The sequence below is a fragment of the Zingiber officinale genome, chromosome 3B (genome assembly GCF_018446385.1).
Source record: "Zingiber officinale cultivar Zhangliang chromosome 3B, Zo_v1.1, whole genome shotgun sequence".
In the NCBI taxonomy this organism is placed as follows: Eukaryota; Viridiplantae; Streptophyta; class Magnoliopsida; order Zingiberales; family Zingiberaceae; genus Zingiber; species Zingiber officinale.
In genome coordinates this window covers 110,264,394-110,282,247 of record NC_055991.1, presented here as the reverse complement: position 1 = coordinate 110,282,247, position 17,854 = coordinate 110,264,394, and the positions used below count along the sequence as shown (strand labels likewise).

General features: G+C 37.9%; 3 protein-coding genes across 3 annotated transcripts; 1 reads left to right on the top strand and 2 right to left on the bottom strand.

Annotated features, from left to right (window-relative positions):
- Window positions 1-1,478: 1,478 nt before the first annotated feature.
- Window positions 1,479-4,468, bottom strand: LOC121967286 (protein DETOXIFICATION 42-like). Its single transcript, XM_042517402.1, has 12 exons — window positions 4,184-4,468; window positions 3,994-4,115; window positions 3,525-3,919; window positions 3,021-3,156; window positions 2,853-2,949; window positions 2,675-2,775; window positions 2,431-2,594; window positions 2,277-2,348; window positions 2,075-2,191; window positions 1,902-1,997; window positions 1,716-1,837; window positions 1,479-1,623 (listed from the first exon to the last, which is right to left on the bottom strand). Exons 1-12 carry the CDS (start codon window positions 4,423-4,425, stop codon window positions 1,581-1,583), a joined length of 1,707 nt encoding a protein of 568 aa, XP_042373336.1. The 5' UTR covers window positions 4,426-4,468; the 3' UTR covers window positions 1,479-1,580.
- A 3,859-nt stretch (window positions 4,469-8,327) lies between these two features.
- On the bottom strand, window positions 8,328-12,923 carry LOC121967285 (G-box-binding factor 1-like). The gene is made up of 9 exons (XM_042517401.1): window positions 12,580-12,923; window positions 12,370-12,459; window positions 12,089-12,243; window positions 11,957-12,014; window positions 11,598-11,646; window positions 11,283-11,515; window positions 11,111-11,188; window positions 8,861-8,986; window positions 8,328-8,779 (listed from the first exon to the last, which is right to left on the bottom strand). The coding sequence occupies exons 1-9, from the start codon at window positions 12,784-12,786 to the stop codon at window positions 8,717-8,719; spliced, it is 1,059 nt and encodes a 352-aa protein (XP_042373335.1). The 5' UTR covers window positions 12,787-12,923; the 3' UTR covers window positions 8,328-8,716.
- An 897-nt stretch (window positions 12,924-13,820) lies between these two features.
- Window positions 13,821-14,994, top strand: LOC121967284. The gene has a single exon (XM_042517400.1). The coding sequence runs from the start codon at window positions 13,878-13,880 to the stop codon at window positions 14,832-14,834; it is 957 nt and encodes a 318-aa protein (XP_042373334.1). The 5' UTR covers window positions 13,821-13,877; the 3' UTR covers window positions 14,835-14,994.
- Window positions 14,995-17,854: the final 2,860 nt, after the last annotated feature.

Sequence of the window (17,854 nt, the reverse complement as noted above, 5' to 3'; positions counted from 1 at the left end):
TAGACAAGCAAAAAGCTATGATTCATCTTGATAAAGTGTGAATATTTACAAGGAGAAATGACAGCAAGTGTGGAAAAAAAGATACAATAAGCTATTCCAAGTTCACTGGAGTTTTCTTCTTTCTTATGGACTGCCTGAAAAACCAATATAATTGATAAGGAGTGGACCATCTTCCTCTGAGTGTTTTTGAGTCTTTCGTGCTTTTATGAGGTTGATTGAGTAATGGATGTTTCTTGTAAGGAGTGAACCTCTCATCATTGAGTCTTTCATGCCTTCTTGTAGCTTCTCTCCTCGACGAAGTCATGACTGTCAGTGGTTCTTCTAGTGTTAACCATCGCAGTGTCTTGGTTCAGACTTCCCATAGACAATGCCAATTTACTCTTGTAAAATTCCATGGATGGTCAAGCCATCAGTCAATGCACATGGTGACACGTGCTTTCTTAGAAGATCGTTGATGACTAGGGGTATCAATTTGTGGGTTGGGTAGATTCGGATCGGGTTGAAGATCAGTTACTAAAAAAAATTCAATTTGAACTCGAACTCATGGTTATGCCAATAGATTTTGCCTTTAGGATTTAAGGGTTGAATTATTGGTAGGAAAAATTTGCATGCACTCTCCAATCATAATTTAAACTCTGCATTCAGTCCCCATTGCCAAAAAAAAAAAAAATCTTTGTTTCCACTTTCTAACTAAACATAATGGACACCAATTTACTTAATTGCCCCTCATGTTTTTTAAGTATAAAAAATCTAAAATTGAGTATAATTCTCTTAAATTTAGCATATTAAACTAGAATCTAGTATACTTTCTATTAAATTGAGCACGACTCTTTTTCCATCTTAATTGGATGGAAAATATACTAGATTCTCTTTAAATAGTGCTCAATTGGATGAAAAATATATTAGATTCTCTTTAAATAGTGCTCAATTTAGGAGGAATTCTATTAAGCGGGGAAAAAACCGTGCTTAATTTTCCACTCCCTAACCAAACATATATAATAGATATCAATTTGTCTAATTGCCCCTCCTATTTTTTAGATATAAAAAGTCTAAAAATGAATATAATTCCTCTTAAATTCAGTACATTAAACTAAAATTTAGTATATTTTCTATTAAATTAAGTACAACTCTTTTTTACTTCAATTGAATAAAAATATACTAAATTCTCTTTAAATGATACTGAATTTAAGAGGAATTATATTAAGAGGAAAAAAAATCGTACTTAATTTGATACAAAATATACTTAATGCTAATTTAAAGTACTGAATTTAAGAAAAATTATATTTATTTTTAGACTTTTTATATTAAAAAAATATGAGGGATAATTAGATAATAATATTTATATAAGAGAGTTGAAATAGATAAAATTTTATACGAAGAGAATGAAAATAAAATTTTTTAGAGATATAGATTACATGCAAAATTGAAATTATATTTAGAAATTTTTCTCTAATTTAGAGAATACGAACGGGTATGCATGGAATTATAAAAACTAAAGCATATCTATTATTTTATTTATTATACACATGTTCTCTAACAGGGCAGTAAATGCTCAAACAAAAGTCACTTTATCAAGAAAATCATCTCCTCAGAAACTCCCATGGTCCCCTTGCTGCTCCCATCCTGCACAAAGATGAAAAAGAAGAAACAAAGTGCCGATTTCATTTTTTTTTTTTTTCTGCAATAAAAACAATGTCAATTTTAATCTTTTATACCTCCAGGTAGATGCAAGCATCCTGATGGCCATGTAGATGGATAGTGCTATCCAGATTCCCATGAACCCATGAGCTGGAGCAAGGTATATCAGAGAGGGAATACTAACAGCAGCCACACCAACCTGAATTATATGATTTCATCAACATAAAAATTTACACATTGAAAGCATAAATCAAAGGACTTGCCATAGAATAAGCTGCAAATGTGTAATCAGAGGCTCCAAAATTGATGCCATCGAATACAAAGGCCACCGAGTTGATTGTTTGTGTTCCAGCAACAAACTGCACAAGGAGAAACCATGTCAAGATCGATAGCAACAATATGCAGTCAGCTTGTTGTTTCAGATAACGATTCATACTGGAATAGCTTTGTGAATCAGTTTCTGCACTTCGATATCTTTGGTAAATATTCCTGAACCGAATCGTATCCCTACTCCAAGCACTAGCGAGAGAGCTAACCCCAACACTACACTGTGCTGAAGTTTGCAGCAAATTTCTTGATAAGCAGAATTCCCTTCATAAATACTGAACAAATCGACTGGAGAAGATCTCTTTAGGTACCTGCAATACACGAGCTGTCGCAAAAACAACTTTGTGATGATCTGACTTCGTGAATGAAGTGGCTAGTATTGCCTGCAAAGTGCAAAGATCATATTTACGATCAATTTCACAGGGACAACAAAAGGTGAATGCCTTAATTATCTCTCTACCCAACCTGCCCGGCAACAGCCAATCCATCGGCGAGCAGAGACGTCGACAGCCAAAGCTGCAAGCAAATCTGGAAGGCGGCCATTGGAGTTGGTCCTTGGCGTGCAGCCAGGGATGCAGCGAGTGTGACGCAGAATGTTACTGCTATTACTCTTGCAAGAAGCAGAAAACCTTGAACCCACAAAACGAAGGACTGCTCTGAATGGATTTACTCATTTAAGCAATCGAGAAGTTGAGTTTAAGATTCTTACCACATCTGAGAAAACGACTAAACTTGAGGGCATTGATACTCGGTGGCACAACATCAACCTTCTGCACTAGTCTACAAAGCAGTATCAGGGTTATGAGGTACCTGCAAGAGGACCAACATTTTGAATATGCCGACAGTAAAAGGGATCGATCAGAACATGAGATGAGATTGATAGTTACTGAGAAATAACATGGGCAATGGCTGCACCACTGACGTTCATATGGAAAACAAACATCAAAATCGGATCGAGGATGATGTTTGCAGCATCCCCCACAACTGCAGATAGAAATTGACATGTTGCATGTCAAGTGACTCCTGTGAGATATTTGTGAGATTTAACAACTAACCAGTCGCATAAAGAGGAGTTTTTGTGTCCTTGAATCCCCGGAAAACACCTTGCATTGCCAAAGATAAGAGCACAGCAGGAGCACCGAGTGACCTCAGTGTCAAGTACCTCAGAGCAGGAGACAGCATAGGAGACCCCTGTTTCACATAGAGTAGCAATTTCTTGGCATGGTTATGTTTTACTTATTTATTTATGTTATTTGAAGAAGATTTAAGGAGAAAAAAAATGTAGGTCTTGGTTTTGATTAAAAGATCTCGAAAGAGTAATCTGAATAGTTAAATATATAGCTGAAACAGCTTTCTTGTTCCTTCTCGCCACGTTGAGTGTGAGTGTTTGTCGTCAAAAGCAAATAAATAAGATTTCTTGTCCGGAATGAACTTGGAAGGTACCTCTTTTGTATTATAATATGAAGCACATCATTCATGGCCGACGCATGTTCTGATGGCAAACTTTGTCTTAATTAATTAGTATATTATGTGTGCTGATCAGTGATGAATCGACTTACAGGTTTTACACCCATGATCCTCAGCACCAATTTTGCTGCAAAAATGAGGAAGATGGCTTGGAAAAGACCGAGCACTCCTCCAACGATCAATGCCGAGGTGACTGATGGAATGTATTTCTTCTTCTTTCCATATCTTTTGCAAGCAGAAGCAGCAGCATGCGATGCGCTGCTGCTCCCTGCGTTCTCTGAATCTGCAACAGGAGGCGGCTTAGTATCTGATCCGGGAGAAGCCTTTTCCGGATCTCGGACCTTGCCTTCCTCCATGCTTTTACTCATGATGGCATCTTCCTCTGCTACGAACGAGGTCGTCACACTGATGAGAGGGTAGATGCAGATCTTGGACGCCTGGTTGAAGATGGCTATAGACACTCCTACCGCAGCAATCTCAACAGAACCTGCAAAATTATATATGCATGAGCGATATTCATCCTGTTAGACGTGAATCGATCATAACCCCGCCGGCCCGTACCTAATCGGCCAATGAACGCAGTGTCCACTAGAGAAGCAAGTGGATCAGCTGCCAAAGCCAATGCTGCAGGGACTGCAATGCGCAGAATCTCTGATCCAAGATCATCCAGCTTGAACACACTCCTGTTAATGAATCGTTCACCCGCCATTAACGTAAAGAAATTAGGAAACGCAAGCAGTTTATCGATTACCTTAAATCTAGAAAGAAGATATGAAGCCCAGTTTTCCTTGGTTTGCCTAACGCGGACAGTGTCTCTTCTTCTTCTTCTTCTTCTTCTTCTTCATCCTCCTCAGTTTCTTGATCCTGAGTGCTCGTTGCAACATATAGAACTGTGGCCGTCGCAGCTTCCTCCGGCGCCGGTTGGCCGCTGACGTTGTCTTCCAAGGAAATGCTCTTTTCGGATTCGACGTCGGGGCCTTCGACTGGCTCCATTCCTCTGGCAGTGAGGGGGCCGGGACTGACAGTTCAAGAAGAGGAAGTAAGTATTTATAGCTCTACAGCTCCATGCAGAGCTTTCCAGGAAAGACGGAGTCATCTCGCGCGCGTTAGTTGATACCTGGCACAGCACGGTACGGCAAAGGGTTGCAGGCACAGCAGCGTGCCTTCACGGCATGGAGCCTTCCCTGGTTGATGCCACCGCGTGGCGCCACCACATTTTTGTCGGTGGCGAGGAAGATGAATCGCAGCAGCAGCAGCAGCAGAGATCGACGGACGTGAATTCCAAGATTAGTGAGCGATGGCACCAGATACGACCTCAACGTCCCAACCTAAAGTTGATTAATTAGGAGGAGGATTAAATTAATCAACCACATGGCAATTGCCAAATTGCTGATGGTGATTCGGTTAGGTTTCGATTAGACAGCGTCGCTGTGGCTAAGGCAAGGAAGCGATGGCAGGAACTGGGGTTAATTATTTAATTATTTTGTTTGTCATTTGTTGACCTGTGCGACCTTTTCCTTCAACCATACGACAGCCAGCAGCGCTTTGTCTTGTTTTCATACGAATGACTTCATTAAGTTTGAACTTTGAATAAGACCGATTTTTGTGCCCTGACCAATGGTGTAGCGAAGATGGTCTTCTCAATTTCTCCGGCATTTAAGAATTAATTTTTAACAAATTAAGGCATAAATTTTTCTAAATGCATAGTTAATTTAAGAATGCTCAATCTACTGTAATCTTTTCTAATTTATCTTAATAATCGGTACAAACAATTTTAATGGACCTCATCATCCAAAAATTAATTATTTCACCTACTGCACGTTAAAATAAATTAATTTAATTCGATTAATATATATATATATATATATAAATTTATTACCATTCGATTAAAAATACTTATATTTAATTAAAATCATTTTTACATAATCTGATTAAAAATACTTAAATTTATTCCGAAAGATGTGAGAGAGTAAAACTTGCACCAAGGTTTTTTCTCCTTTTCTCTTTGTTGAACCCGATAATATTAAATCTGGGGTGTATGATCCTATCCTCTCAGGATAAATAATTGATTTGCACATGATAGTGTTATCATCATATGTAGGGTCAAATTTTAACTAGTAATCGGATATCTGATCTTTCTATACGTTATTCAATTGTATAAAGTTAGTAGTCATTCATAATTTATCTTTTCCATATTGACTTGAGGACAAACTGACAGAGACATTAGAGGCGAGTAATTGTCTTTTACTACCATGGGACGATCAATCCTACTTCAAGAAAATTTTTCATCGGCTACAAATAAATAGAGAAATACTTACAACGAGTGATCCAAAAACTCAATATCTCATGAATATACATTTCATTGAAAGAAAAGATTCTTATAAATATATTGTAGTCAAGGATTGATATATTGTAGTCAAGGATTGATGGATGAAAACTTGCAATCTGCACATTGTTGTTAATGTATAGATGTTATATCATTTAATTCTTGAATACAGTTAATAAATAAAATTTAAAAAAAAACATATGTTTAAGTGCACGGATCAGCTTAGGTCAACCGTATCTATAAATAATGAAGGGCCGTGGACTCACAAATAATATTAAAATGAATATAAATGTGTTAATAAAAAAATATTAATATAATGGGTAAAAAGATGATTGGTTCACTTCTAATGCCCAGTCAACCCATCTTTAGCCAACACGGAGAGATAAAAAATATATTAATATAATAAATATATGATAGGTAAATTCTATATTTTGTTAAGACAGATTAAGAAGCTTTTGTAAAATCAATTTGTTTAATTACAATTTCAATTTCTCTCGTATATTACATAGATTTTGGATTTTCTTCAAAAAGTAGGCTTGCACCTGTAAAATCAATTTGTTATTCTGTGTATTTGTGTCACAGGGAAATATCTTACCCATATGATTATGTAGCGAAGACAATCCCACATCTATTGGAATTAACATAAGATTTATACGAATATGATTTCAAAGTAGGGTCTACCTCCATTTAATTGTATTAGATAAACATCTTGCGTCCCAACACAATTAATTGTATTAGAGCATGCGTAATGCTCTGTTAATAAGGATGTTATAATACCTCTTGATGTTAACATATGTTGCGGAGGGTGTTATAACACCCCCTCCACTTAAAAGCGTTCAAAGAATTGAACGCATTCAAGCAACGCAGGCTGGCCCACTCCGCTCCACGTGTGTGTGGTTTTTTTTTTTTAATTTTATTTATTAAAAAATTAAAATTTTAAAAATATTAATAATTTTAGAAAGTAAGATTATTATTAAAAATATTAATAATAATTTCAATATTCTAAAATATATTTATTTAATATAATATAATTTTAAAATAATTGAGTAGATTATGATACCCATAAATAATTAATGTTAATTGATGCGGTAATAAGGAGGGGGCCCATCCCCGTGGAGGATAGCGACCACGGTGGAGGTCAAAATCAAGGCAGTCAACACGCAAATAGCATCGGTCGGTCGGGCGAGCATGCCCGACCGGGGGAAGAAGGTCCCGGTCCGATCCCGCCTTCAACACGAGGAGGTGTCAAATGATCGACGCTCAATGAAGTATTGGACGTCGGACGGAGGAGGAGACGATGTGCTGAAGCCGGGTTGAGCGGCTACCCCGCTCGGCCAGGCAGCAGGACTCGATAGGTAGAGTGGAATTTCGCCCAAGTGGGCATGACACAAACACAGTGGAGTTCCGGCCGAGCAAATGGGATGCAAGAACAGTGAAGTTCCGACCTAGCGGCCAACCCGCTCGGTCTAGCAGCATACCCTCTCTCTGATATCCATCAACATCCTTTTAAGAGTTAGTGTCGCTAACACCGGGCATGGACAACCAGAAGATCGTACAGCGAAAGCTTCCACTGTTACTTTAGAGATATGTTTGACATGTTAAGATACTTTGTCAATGACACTTTACTGATAAGTTTTTTCTGAGAAAACTTTGGGGAGTGTGCTCATCTTGGGGAGCGTGCACGCGTATTACAGGAGTTCTATATAAAGGGGGTCCAAGCATTGGCGGAGGTACGCAATATGCAAGAAATACTATTCTCACTACTGTTCATTCTTGTTGCTCCGCCTTCTACTTCATCGCCGATGACTGACTTGAGCATTGGAGGGATAACGTCGAGGATCTCTTCCTTGACTCGACACTAACGTAATCTGTGTTGTAGGTCGGAGCAGAATCTACAGACGATCAACGGGAGCGTCACATCCCCAGCTTTCCATCTCATTGACTTTCGGATAAGATCATTAATGTTAAAAAAAATATGAGTAAAAGAAATATGTTATTATAATGAATATGTGACAGTGGACTATATTTTTTAATGAGATAGTGAATATTATAATGATGATAGTTAGTATTATAATGGTGATGCATTGTTAATGCCATTAATTGAGAGTGATGGAGAAGAAAGATACAGCAAATGATTTGAAAGTAGCCATTTGATATACATAATTTGCCTTTTTATTAATGTTTTCTAATCCAAACGTTGATGCATTTTTAATGATACAAATATAACATATGATTTGAGAATTAATTATAGTTAGCTTAGTTATCATTTGGGCAGTTTTTCAAACTACATAGAAAAAATGGTACACCATCATATTAGGTCATCTTCTCCGTCCTCTTTTCAACCCAAGTGACAGCTAAGTGAGAATCCATACCGACAAACCTCATGACCGCCAGCACTTGGCCCAAGCCATCAACCATTTGAGTTGTTATAGAATTACAACTCTTGTTCTCTTTCAAACCCTTCACATCACTCATAGACTCTCAAAAAGACAATTGGGGTTCAGGATCAGTCTTATGTTCATAGAAAACATTGCTTCCTCTGAATATAATCAAATAATACATAAACAAATACGGGAAAACCATCAACCATTTTATATCGAGAATTATATTCCAACAGTCATATTACATGAGAAATTAAAGTAAAATTAGAATTCTAACGCACACTTCCCACTGAATTTTTCACGCGGAATGAAGTTCCACACATCTAACACAGCTGGGCACAAAAAAAACGAAAAGAAAAGAAAAAAAAATAAACGGCAACTCTTTTAATGAAAATGTTAAAGTGTGGCACTTGATTACTAAACATATATAGCCAGATATACGAAAGACCCTCTTGATCAACAAAAAATGAGTCAAGAGTCCAACGCCGGTGGATTGGACGAAGAACAAAGGTACCAAGGAGTACCATTAGATTAGTCTTGAAAATATAACTTACACCTCGCCTGATTGAAATTTTGGTCAGTTCATGCTGATGCTAAGCTTGGACAAAGTCTCTGATCCTCTAGATTGTTTTAGATCCTCCTGTTCCAAGAAATAGGTACAGAATTTCAGCAGGAGATGCATGCACCCTCCAATAGGATATAAATAAGAAAAGAAACTAACCAAGATAGTTCTGTTCTCAGTTTCCATTCCCTCGCACAACTTCTTGAGATTTTGAAGTTCTAATCTGAGGGCACTGTTTTCATTGCTCAAATCGGTCACTTTCCTTTCCAATTCTTCACATTCTTGCTGGTAAAAAACAGACAAAAAAAGTACTCTCAATTTGGTTGCTGATATTTTTTCAATAAAACTAGTACAGATGAATATTAAACATACAAATAAGATAGAAAAACAAGTGTGTGCATTTTTCTACTAAAAATGTTAAAGCATACCACTATGCATGCTAATGAAATCCTAAAAGAAGCGGTAAAATATGAGAACTACCAAATGGTGAGATAAGTGGAAAATTGTAAGCAATATCCTGTTGTTAATGATACTTTGGAAGAATCGAACATAATCAGAGCCTGAAAATGAGTGATTGTTGTCATGGAACAAATTTGCAACAAAAGAAGCCAAATGTAGCAACTAGTTGGAGTAGCCAATGTGGCCGATATTTTCCATTCTCTCCATTATCCCTAAGACATTTGATGGCCATCTTTGAACATTCCCATTTTTATCATTTAAACATAAGCCAGGACTTCACCTCATTTTCCCTAGCTTTTCATTTATTTTTTTCTCGTTGTAACTTCACACATGCCATGTAACCAAAAGGTCACGGATTCGAATCCTGGAAACAGCCTCTTGCAAAAAACAAGATAAAGCTACGTACAATGGATCCTTCCCCGGGACCCCGCATGACGGGAGCTTCGTGCACCGGGCTGCCTTTTTTTGTAACTTCACACATGCATTTCCATTTTTATGTTGGATTGATTAATGTTTTAGTTACTATTTCTTTTTATGTCTTATATACCATATGTCTTTACTTTTTAACACTTGAAAGAATAATTTGTCATGCATAGGATTTTTTTTTTCCCCTTTTAGCACAAGTGATAGGATAGAAGAAGATCACAAATAGAATACCAAATAACATCAGATAATAATAAACTAACTAGGCCATTTAGGTAGATTCTTTTCCAACAAAAAAGCACCTTCCAAACCATATGGACTACCAGGCATTGTAATTGATTGCACATTCATAGATGCACTCTATACAAACGGATCAAATTAAAAGAATCGGAATGTGTAAGGTTTAAACTAGAAAGTTGGGACAATAAATCAATTTATGATTTATGCATATAAGGTCACCTGTATGATAGTTAATTTCCCATGCATAGTCCCATATCCGAACAGTTCATATGGCACAAATGCCACCTTAATTTTCTTCAATTTGTAATGTAAAAGATAAGTTATGAAATTATTGACTTTATCTTTTATGAATATTATTAGTGATATAGTAAGATCAATGTAGGGGTAAGCCTCAAGTAGCGAATCCCAAATAGTTGAAATAAACACAACATGATGATCATAATATCCAGTTCAAAAATTATAAAGTTTGTATTTGGAATTTTAGTTTCTACACGTATAAAAATAATACTCTCATATTGTAAAGAAACTGCGAACAGAGAAAGTCCTACAAGTACCATAGCATTTATATAAAATAAATGCAAGGTGTATAACAATGAAGGAAAGTTTCATAAACAGTTCTAGAACAAGAAAATTAGAAAAAGACCCCATCTGTCTGGAACTGTGGTTAGCTGGTGTCACCTATAAATAAGTTTGAAAACACAAGACTGACATATTAAAACAACCATCACATCTGAACGAAAGATGTGAGAAGAGATGCATCAATAAAGCCATGAACAACAGATACTGTGCAGGTAATTATTTGAATCTCCATGATAGCAATATTAGACATATAATTATGTTTTCTTATGATTTTAAGAAGCAAGGGAACCCTTATAAAACTTAAAATTAAAGATGGACCAGTTTAGATCATTAAACTATATTCACAAAAAGATATCCTTCTCTTAATTGATCATCACCTTTAGCAGCTGAGTGCACATTAAAGCAATCCAGATCATTGCACTTTCAAGTCTAGTTATGCACATAATATCAAATTAAGTGATACATCATGTTATATTTTCAAACTTAACAATATCTAAAAGGCTAGTTAATTGGACATTAGCGTTAATTTCTGATTAAGCAAATCAATTCTACAAACCTCCATTCCTTTTTAGCACAAATTTAAAGCAATATATAACAGGGTCCTGATAAGCTGAAGAAAATGAACTAAAAAGAAGAAAACTGAGAAGTGCCTTACGCCGTAATGTAACAAAGTCAATGTTTCAGTAATCTAAAATTAAAAAAAAAAACCTGCTTCCTCATCCTTGATCTTCTAGCAGATTCTCTGTTAGATTGTTTTCGTTTCTCCCTCCTCTGATCACGTTCATCCTGCAAAATTATTAATATTATTATTTTAAAAGGAAAAGAAAGAAATGAGAAACTTAGATCATGGTTCATCATGCATGTCCTCCTGACATCATACCAATATTGCTCCTGAATTTGTCCCATTAGGCCTAGCATACATGGGGACAGATCCAGCAAGGGAAGAACCCAACAAGTCCATCTCAGTATTCATATTATTTTGAGAACCTGGAAGTGCTGCTCTTCCTGGGGCAGATACTTGTAGTTTTTTGGCAGTTCGCACCCTTCCACTATAAGATGATTGACCGCTAACGCCATTATGTTCATCATTGCTAAGGGAACGAGAGGTTCCTCCTGAGCAAAACGGTAGAATGAATATGACCAGAAAATTTCAAATTGACCAAGAGATTAATCGTTTTTCATATAAAAGATTTACCTTTTGCAACTACAATTTCATGATCTCTCTTTCCAGTCGAGTAATGTACCTAAATAACCAAGAATACTGTGTTAACTAAATTTGAAAAGATATTCTTGTGTTTTTTTTAACAAACAAGAGACTGAGCAGTAACAGCATCAATACTGGTCCCAAAATACAATGGTTTCAACAACACAAAGGTAGATGAGGCACAGACGAATGCCAAAAAGAAAAGAAAAGAAAAATATAGCCCCATCATCTAACCATAAATTGAAGGATTTCATTTTTCTTAGGACTTCCAAAGAAGTGCAAATGGCAGGAACAACTGCAACAAGTCACATAACAAAACCTGAGAAGCAAGGGAAAATGCCCTTGCTTACCTTTGGTTGGCCATCGTCTCCTACAGTATCAGACGACCCCTCTGTTTCGGTATGATCACTGCAGAAGAACAATATCAACAGAAAATTCAACAAGAACAAACAACTTCCATTTATCCATGCCGCAAAGCCAACCTGTGCGAGGCATCCTCCCCAACACTGGAGGCTCCTTTACCGTTATTCTCTCTTTTCCTTCGAGATTCCCCTCCAGAAGCTTCCTTGCTTGCTGGATGCTGCTCCTTCAGCTCCGAGGATCTCCCTTCAGTTTCAGTCGTACGGTAAGCTATGCCCTAGGCAATTACCCACTCACAAACATTATTTGTCTACAATCAAAACCCCAAATCGAAGCTAAATTTTTTTTAAAAAAAAACTTGAAGCAAAGGAAAACTAAAAAGATGAATATAATATTTATCTACCACGTTCATCTGCGGTTGAGCATAAAATCCTCCATGGGGGTAGAACGAAGCGTACGGGATCGGACTTCCAAAGGGTGGCGGAATCACTTGCTGGTAGATTCAATTACGCAAAAAATCCATCAACAGAAACCAAAAAGGGGTAAAAAGATCCAGTTTCTTTTAACTCCGATGCAAGCTTTTTCCAATCCCACCAGGAGGAATTTTACAAACCTGAGGTCCCCAGACCATCGGCTGCCCCGCGGCGATCGGAGAAGCGGAATAGAAGGCCTGGGGCATCACGGCCGGGACTCCGTGCCCGTAGAAGGCGTGCATGGGGTGGACGGCGGTCAACGGCGTCGGTTGCGGTTCTAGTGGGCCCTTGGAGGGAGCTTCCGGCGACAATTTGGCGGTGGCGGTCTTCTCCTTGTGGGAACCCATCCGATTTCGCCACAAGTGGAAGCAGCGGCGTAGGACACGGGAGGAGGAGGAGGTGGAGAGGGCGAGAATGAGATGGCAAGCGGAACTGGATCGATTCGGCCACGGAGAGAGATCTGAGCGCTAGGGTTTTATTACCAGCGAGGATTGGATCCGACGCGGCGCTGGGAGAGGAAAAAGGAGCCATCCGACCACGCACATACTTGCACGCGCGAAAGTTACGCGATGAATTTTCATTGGTAGACTAGAAATGGGACCCGGAGACTGTATCCGTTATCGTAAGGCGGAGCCCTCCAGCGAACGCGTCTCTCGGGTTGATAAGGAATTTATTGAAGAAAACTAGATCGTGGGAAGTGATGAGGTGGCAGCGCGTGAGAGATTGGATCTTCATTCAGCAACGTGCTTAATGGGCTGAAACACTGAATCATGGGCCTATTGCATTTTGCTTAAGAGAAAAACTCTAGTTTTCAGCCCAAACTTTAATTAATAGTCCAAAATGTTCCCAATACTTTCACTATTTGTCTTTCTTTTATAAGTATTATTTTAAAAATATCTTTATAACTTATTATTGGTAGGGGTTACCCTTATAATTATTTATGGTTATTTTTATAAAAGAATAAAGGGGCTGAGAGATACTTTATATTCTTTGTAAATATAAAGTACATCAAAAAATTAAAAGAAAGTTATATAAAATATTAAGCTGAATATAAGATGAGAGTATGGGAAAAACAAATGAGGATGTTAAAATACATATGAACATTATAATAAAAAAAGAGAATATTATCTGGGACTGACCATCTAAGTTTTTGCTCCAATAATATCAAATTATATATGTTAACCATAGAACTATGATTATTGAATAATTTTATTCTTCATTGACTACCTAAGAAATTATTCATATGAGTCTTTTGGTTTTCTCAAAAAATAAATAAATAATAATAAAATAAGATATATTCTTTTCAATTTATTTGTTACTTACTTGCGAAGGTATTAGTTAAAAAGGATTACCGGCCCACGAAGGCCCATTTTTAGGACAAACCGAAGATAAAGGAACCAGACGAAGGAAAGGGGCGAAGTGGTTGAAGAAGCTACTGATGGATCTACAGCTGGAAGAGCTGCAATCCTTGTCGGCGGCGGACGTGCTCCGGGAATCGGTGGCGGTACCGCGCGCCGCCCCGCGCACCTTCGCCGCCCTCACCCTTGCCCTCGTCTTCCCCTTCTCCTTCGCGGTCCTCGCTCACTCCCTCTTCACCCACCCCCTCCTCCTCCACCTCCGCCACAACCCCTCCTCCGCCGCCGCCGACTGGATCCTCCTCCTCCTATACCTCTTCCTCTATCTCCTCTTCCTCTTCACCTTCTCTCTGCTCTCCACCGCTGCAGTCGTCTTCACCGTCGCCTCCCTCTACGCTGCCAAGCCCGTTTCCTTCGCCTCCTCCCTCTCCGCCGTCCGCCCCATCTTCCCTCGCCTCTTCCGCACCTTCCTATGGGTCGCCCTCCTCATGCTCGTCTACAATCTCGCACTCGTCCTCGCCCTCCTCCCTCTTCTCCTCGCTCCCTCATCCCCCCTGGTTATCATCCTCATCGCCCTCGTCCTCCTCGTATTCCTCGCCGCCCACGTCTACATCTCCGCACTGTGGCACCTCGCCAGCGTCGTCTCCGTCCTCGAGCCCCTCTGCGGCCTCGCGGCTATGGCCAAGAGCCGCGACCTCCTCCGCGGCCGTGTCCGCATGGCGGCCGTCCTTGTCGTCGCCTACCTCACCGCGTGTGGTCTGGTCGGAATTATCTTCCGTGCTGTCGTTGTGAAGGGCCCCCGCGAGGAGGGCAGCCTTGGCGTCACTAGCGTCTCCACCAAGGTTCTTATCGGCGGCGCCCTTGTGGCCGTGCTTGTTGTTGTGAACCTCGTCGGCCTGCTCGTGCAGAGCGTCTTCTACTATGTCTGCAAGAGTTACCACCACCAGCAGATCGACAAGAGTGCCCTGTATGACCACTTGGGCGAGTATCTCGGTGAGTACGTGCCGCTCAAAAGCTCCATCCAATTGGAAAACCTGTGAAAACCAGATGAGTTGCTATGTACTTTCAATCTTCATCTTTCTCATTCCATCGTTTTGCCTGTTCTCACTCTTGAAAAATAATGTAGAGACATGGTATTCCTGATAATGTAACTATTGGGTTGCTATTTAACTTCTAGCTGTAAATTTCTTATCGTCCATAGATTTTTCTAGTTGTTTTCTACTGAGAATGTCCATTTAGCAATGTTTCTGTACTTATCTGATTGATACCTTCACTCAGCAATTCAATGTGGCATTCTACTGCTAATTCTTTAAGTTCTCTTAGTTCAATGATGTTAATGAGACATGTTCAATCTCTGGAGGCATTCTCTTGACTTAGGCCAAGCAATTTTTTCCATTGTGCTCTTTTATGGATTTACTTGTTTTTTAGTTTTGCTGAAGGTGCTGACATTTTCCATGATTTGGCAGTTTATCTGAGGTGCTATCCACTTGAGAAACATTATTATTAATTTACTGAGGTTGCTTTCATGCTCTCGATTCTTTTCTTCAATATTCATTTTGCAACTCCAAATTGGATGCTGTCGTAAGTCTTGGATCACAGATTAGTTATTTCAAACATATCAATCTACTAAATTTGTCAACTCAAGTTCCCTGTTGACAGTGTTGTTTCCCTCTCTAAACTATTGGTTGATCAGTATAGTCAAAATGCCAACGAGTTATATAATTCCTTCAAATAGTATAAACTCATCATGGCGCTTGGTTCTTGCCATCCAAAATGGGCTTCTTATTGTATATTTTATTCCCTTCTGTTACATTGCTTCAAGTTTGCTGTTTGACATTTCAACCTGAAACACACTAGTCCTTGCTGAAAAGTAAACCTGAACTAGGTCTCAAACCATTTTGTCCAAGTAATATAAATGTCTGAACCTAACTGGAATTCAACAATCGAACTTGCCTTTTGCTGGTCTAGAGGGGTTGAGAATGAGTCATGATCAACTTTGCTAAGTTGACTCCATGCCATTAAGATTACTTAGTTTACTCATGATGAATACTTTAAACGAGGGTTAATTAGTAAGTATATGTCTCTCAACCTTAATCATTTTTAATAAATTTATTTTCACCTTTCAGTAATCAATTTAAACTTCTATCAATTCTATCTATGCTGAGTTTATTTTTCATTTATTATTAAATCTTGACATAATACCTTAAAATGCAATAAACTCTATCAATATAAAAATTTGAAATAACTTTTTTTATAAAGAGATTAGAGACAAAATGGGAGTGGTAAATGAAATTTTCCTTTTAAAATAGAACATTTAACATTTTTAATTCTTTTAAATAAACATTAATATTTTAAAAACATTGGCACATACAAAACTACTGATACAGCCTTTTGTATAGATGATCTCAATGAAGAGAGAGATTGAGCCAGAGAGCACTCATACCTGTTGTCTTCAATAATCGATTCAGATCTAGATGGATCTTTCCTGTTTCTAATTTTATCCTATATGTTTTTTTTTTTAATCTCACACGCGAGACACAGCTGAGTGAATGATAATGACCGAATTAAAGACTAATTGTTGGATGCTTGACAGTGTCATCCACTAAGATTGATGAACTCCTTCCTTGAAATTGAACTTTGATATGAGCTTTACCCTTCACTACATCTTCATGCCATCAACAAGGTTCCACAGGTGAAAGTTCTTTGGAAGCAAAGCAGAGGGAGAGATGCAAGGAAGAACAGCACAGGGTTTGATAAGGAGAGCTGATGGAATCAGCAACGTTGGGTTGTGGAGTACTCGTGGATCGGTGGATGGGAGTTTGATGGAGAATCGGCACAAGGTAACATTTTTGTGCATCGGGAGAGCTGATGACTCCAGTATTTGTGCACCAGGTAACATTTTTGAAGTCACAAACTTACATTAAATGTTGTGTTAAAGTTGGGAATTAAAAAGTTTTATCCCATTAAGCTTTATGATGGTGTAGGAGAGGTTTGAAGTTTTAATTGAAGAGCAGGTTTAAGTTTTTAAATTTGTTTTTAAGGTAGAGCTAATAATTAATATATATGATTGGCTCTTTCCAAATAATTAAAAAAATAAATTATTTGATAAAATATTTAATTATAATATTTTATTTCATAAATAATTTGTAATAATTAAAATGATATTTTTTTTAAAATAAATATATTTGAGATAAGTTAAAAAAATATACAAATGACTATAATTAAATTAAATTTATAAGTAAATTAAATATTAAATAAAAATAATAAATTAAATTAAATTAAAAATCATAAATAAATTAATTTATTAATTATAAATAAATTAAATTAAAGAGCATAATTAATTAAAATATCAAATGAAAATTATATAGAGATATTAAATGAAAAAATAATAAATAAAAATATGTGATTTATAAAGTAGGACATAGAAAAAAATTATAGGGAGGTTTTTAATTGTGAAGAGGATAGTAAATTTTTATACTTGTAACATAGCATTGATGTGACATATTGGAAATTATAAAAAAATTTATTGAGAGATTTAATCATTGGAGATGTCCTAAGAGGTTTTTATCCTTATGATGTGGTATTGATGCGGCATATTGGGAACTGATCCTATCCGAAAGTAGGGGAGACAGATGCGAGGGATGTAACGCTCTTGCTGACCTCCGGTGGACTTCGCTCCGGCCTGCAACACAAGCAACGTCAGTGTCGAGCCATGGAAGGGGTCCCCGGCGATGACCCTCCGATGCTCAAGTCAGTTTTCGGCGAGGCAGGAGGAAGCAAGGAGAAGTGTAGCGCAATAATAGAAATTGCGAGAAAAGCATACCTCCGCTGATGCCTGGGCCCCTCTTTATATAGGGCTCATGTAGCGTGTGTGCATGCTTCTTAAAGCGGGCATGTTATCCCAAGCTTTCCCTGAAGAGATATGTCAGTAAAGTGTCTCTGACACAGTACCTTAACGGGCCGAGCATATCTCTAAAGTGACAGTGGAAGATTCTGTCGTACGATCTTCTGTCTGACCATGTCGCCTGTCAACGGCACTAGCTCTCAAAAGGATGTCATA

Coding starts and splice junctions, on each gene's coding strand:
- LOC121967286 (XM_042517402.1), bottom strand. CDS start 4,425: ATGGAGCCAGTCGAAGGCCCCGACGTCGAATCCGAAAAGAGCATTTCC. Junction 1,998..2,074: donor TGATTCACAAAGCTATTCCA/GTATGAATCGTT, acceptor CTCCTTGTGCAG/TTTGTTGCTGGAACACAAAC. Junction 1,624..1,715: donor ATGCTTGCATCTACCTGGAG/GTATAAAAGATT, acceptor ATCTTTGTGCAG/GATGGGAGCAGCAAGGGGAC.
- LOC121967285 (XM_042517401.1), bottom strand. CDS start 12,786: ATGGGTTCCCACAAGGAGAAGACCGCCACCGCCAAATTGTCGCCGGAA. Junction 12,460..12,579: donor CGATGGTCTGGGGACCTCAG/GTTTGTAAAATT, acceptor TGAATCTACCAG/CAAGTGATTCCGCCACCCTT. Junction 11,516..11,597: donor TGAAATTGTAGTTGCAAAAG/GTAAATCTTTTA, acceptor CGTTTTGCTCAG/GAGGAACCTCTCGTTCCCTT.
- LOC121967284 (XM_042517400.1), top strand. CDS start 13,878: ATGGATCTACAGCTGGAAGAGCTGCAATCCTTGTCGGCGGCGGACGTG.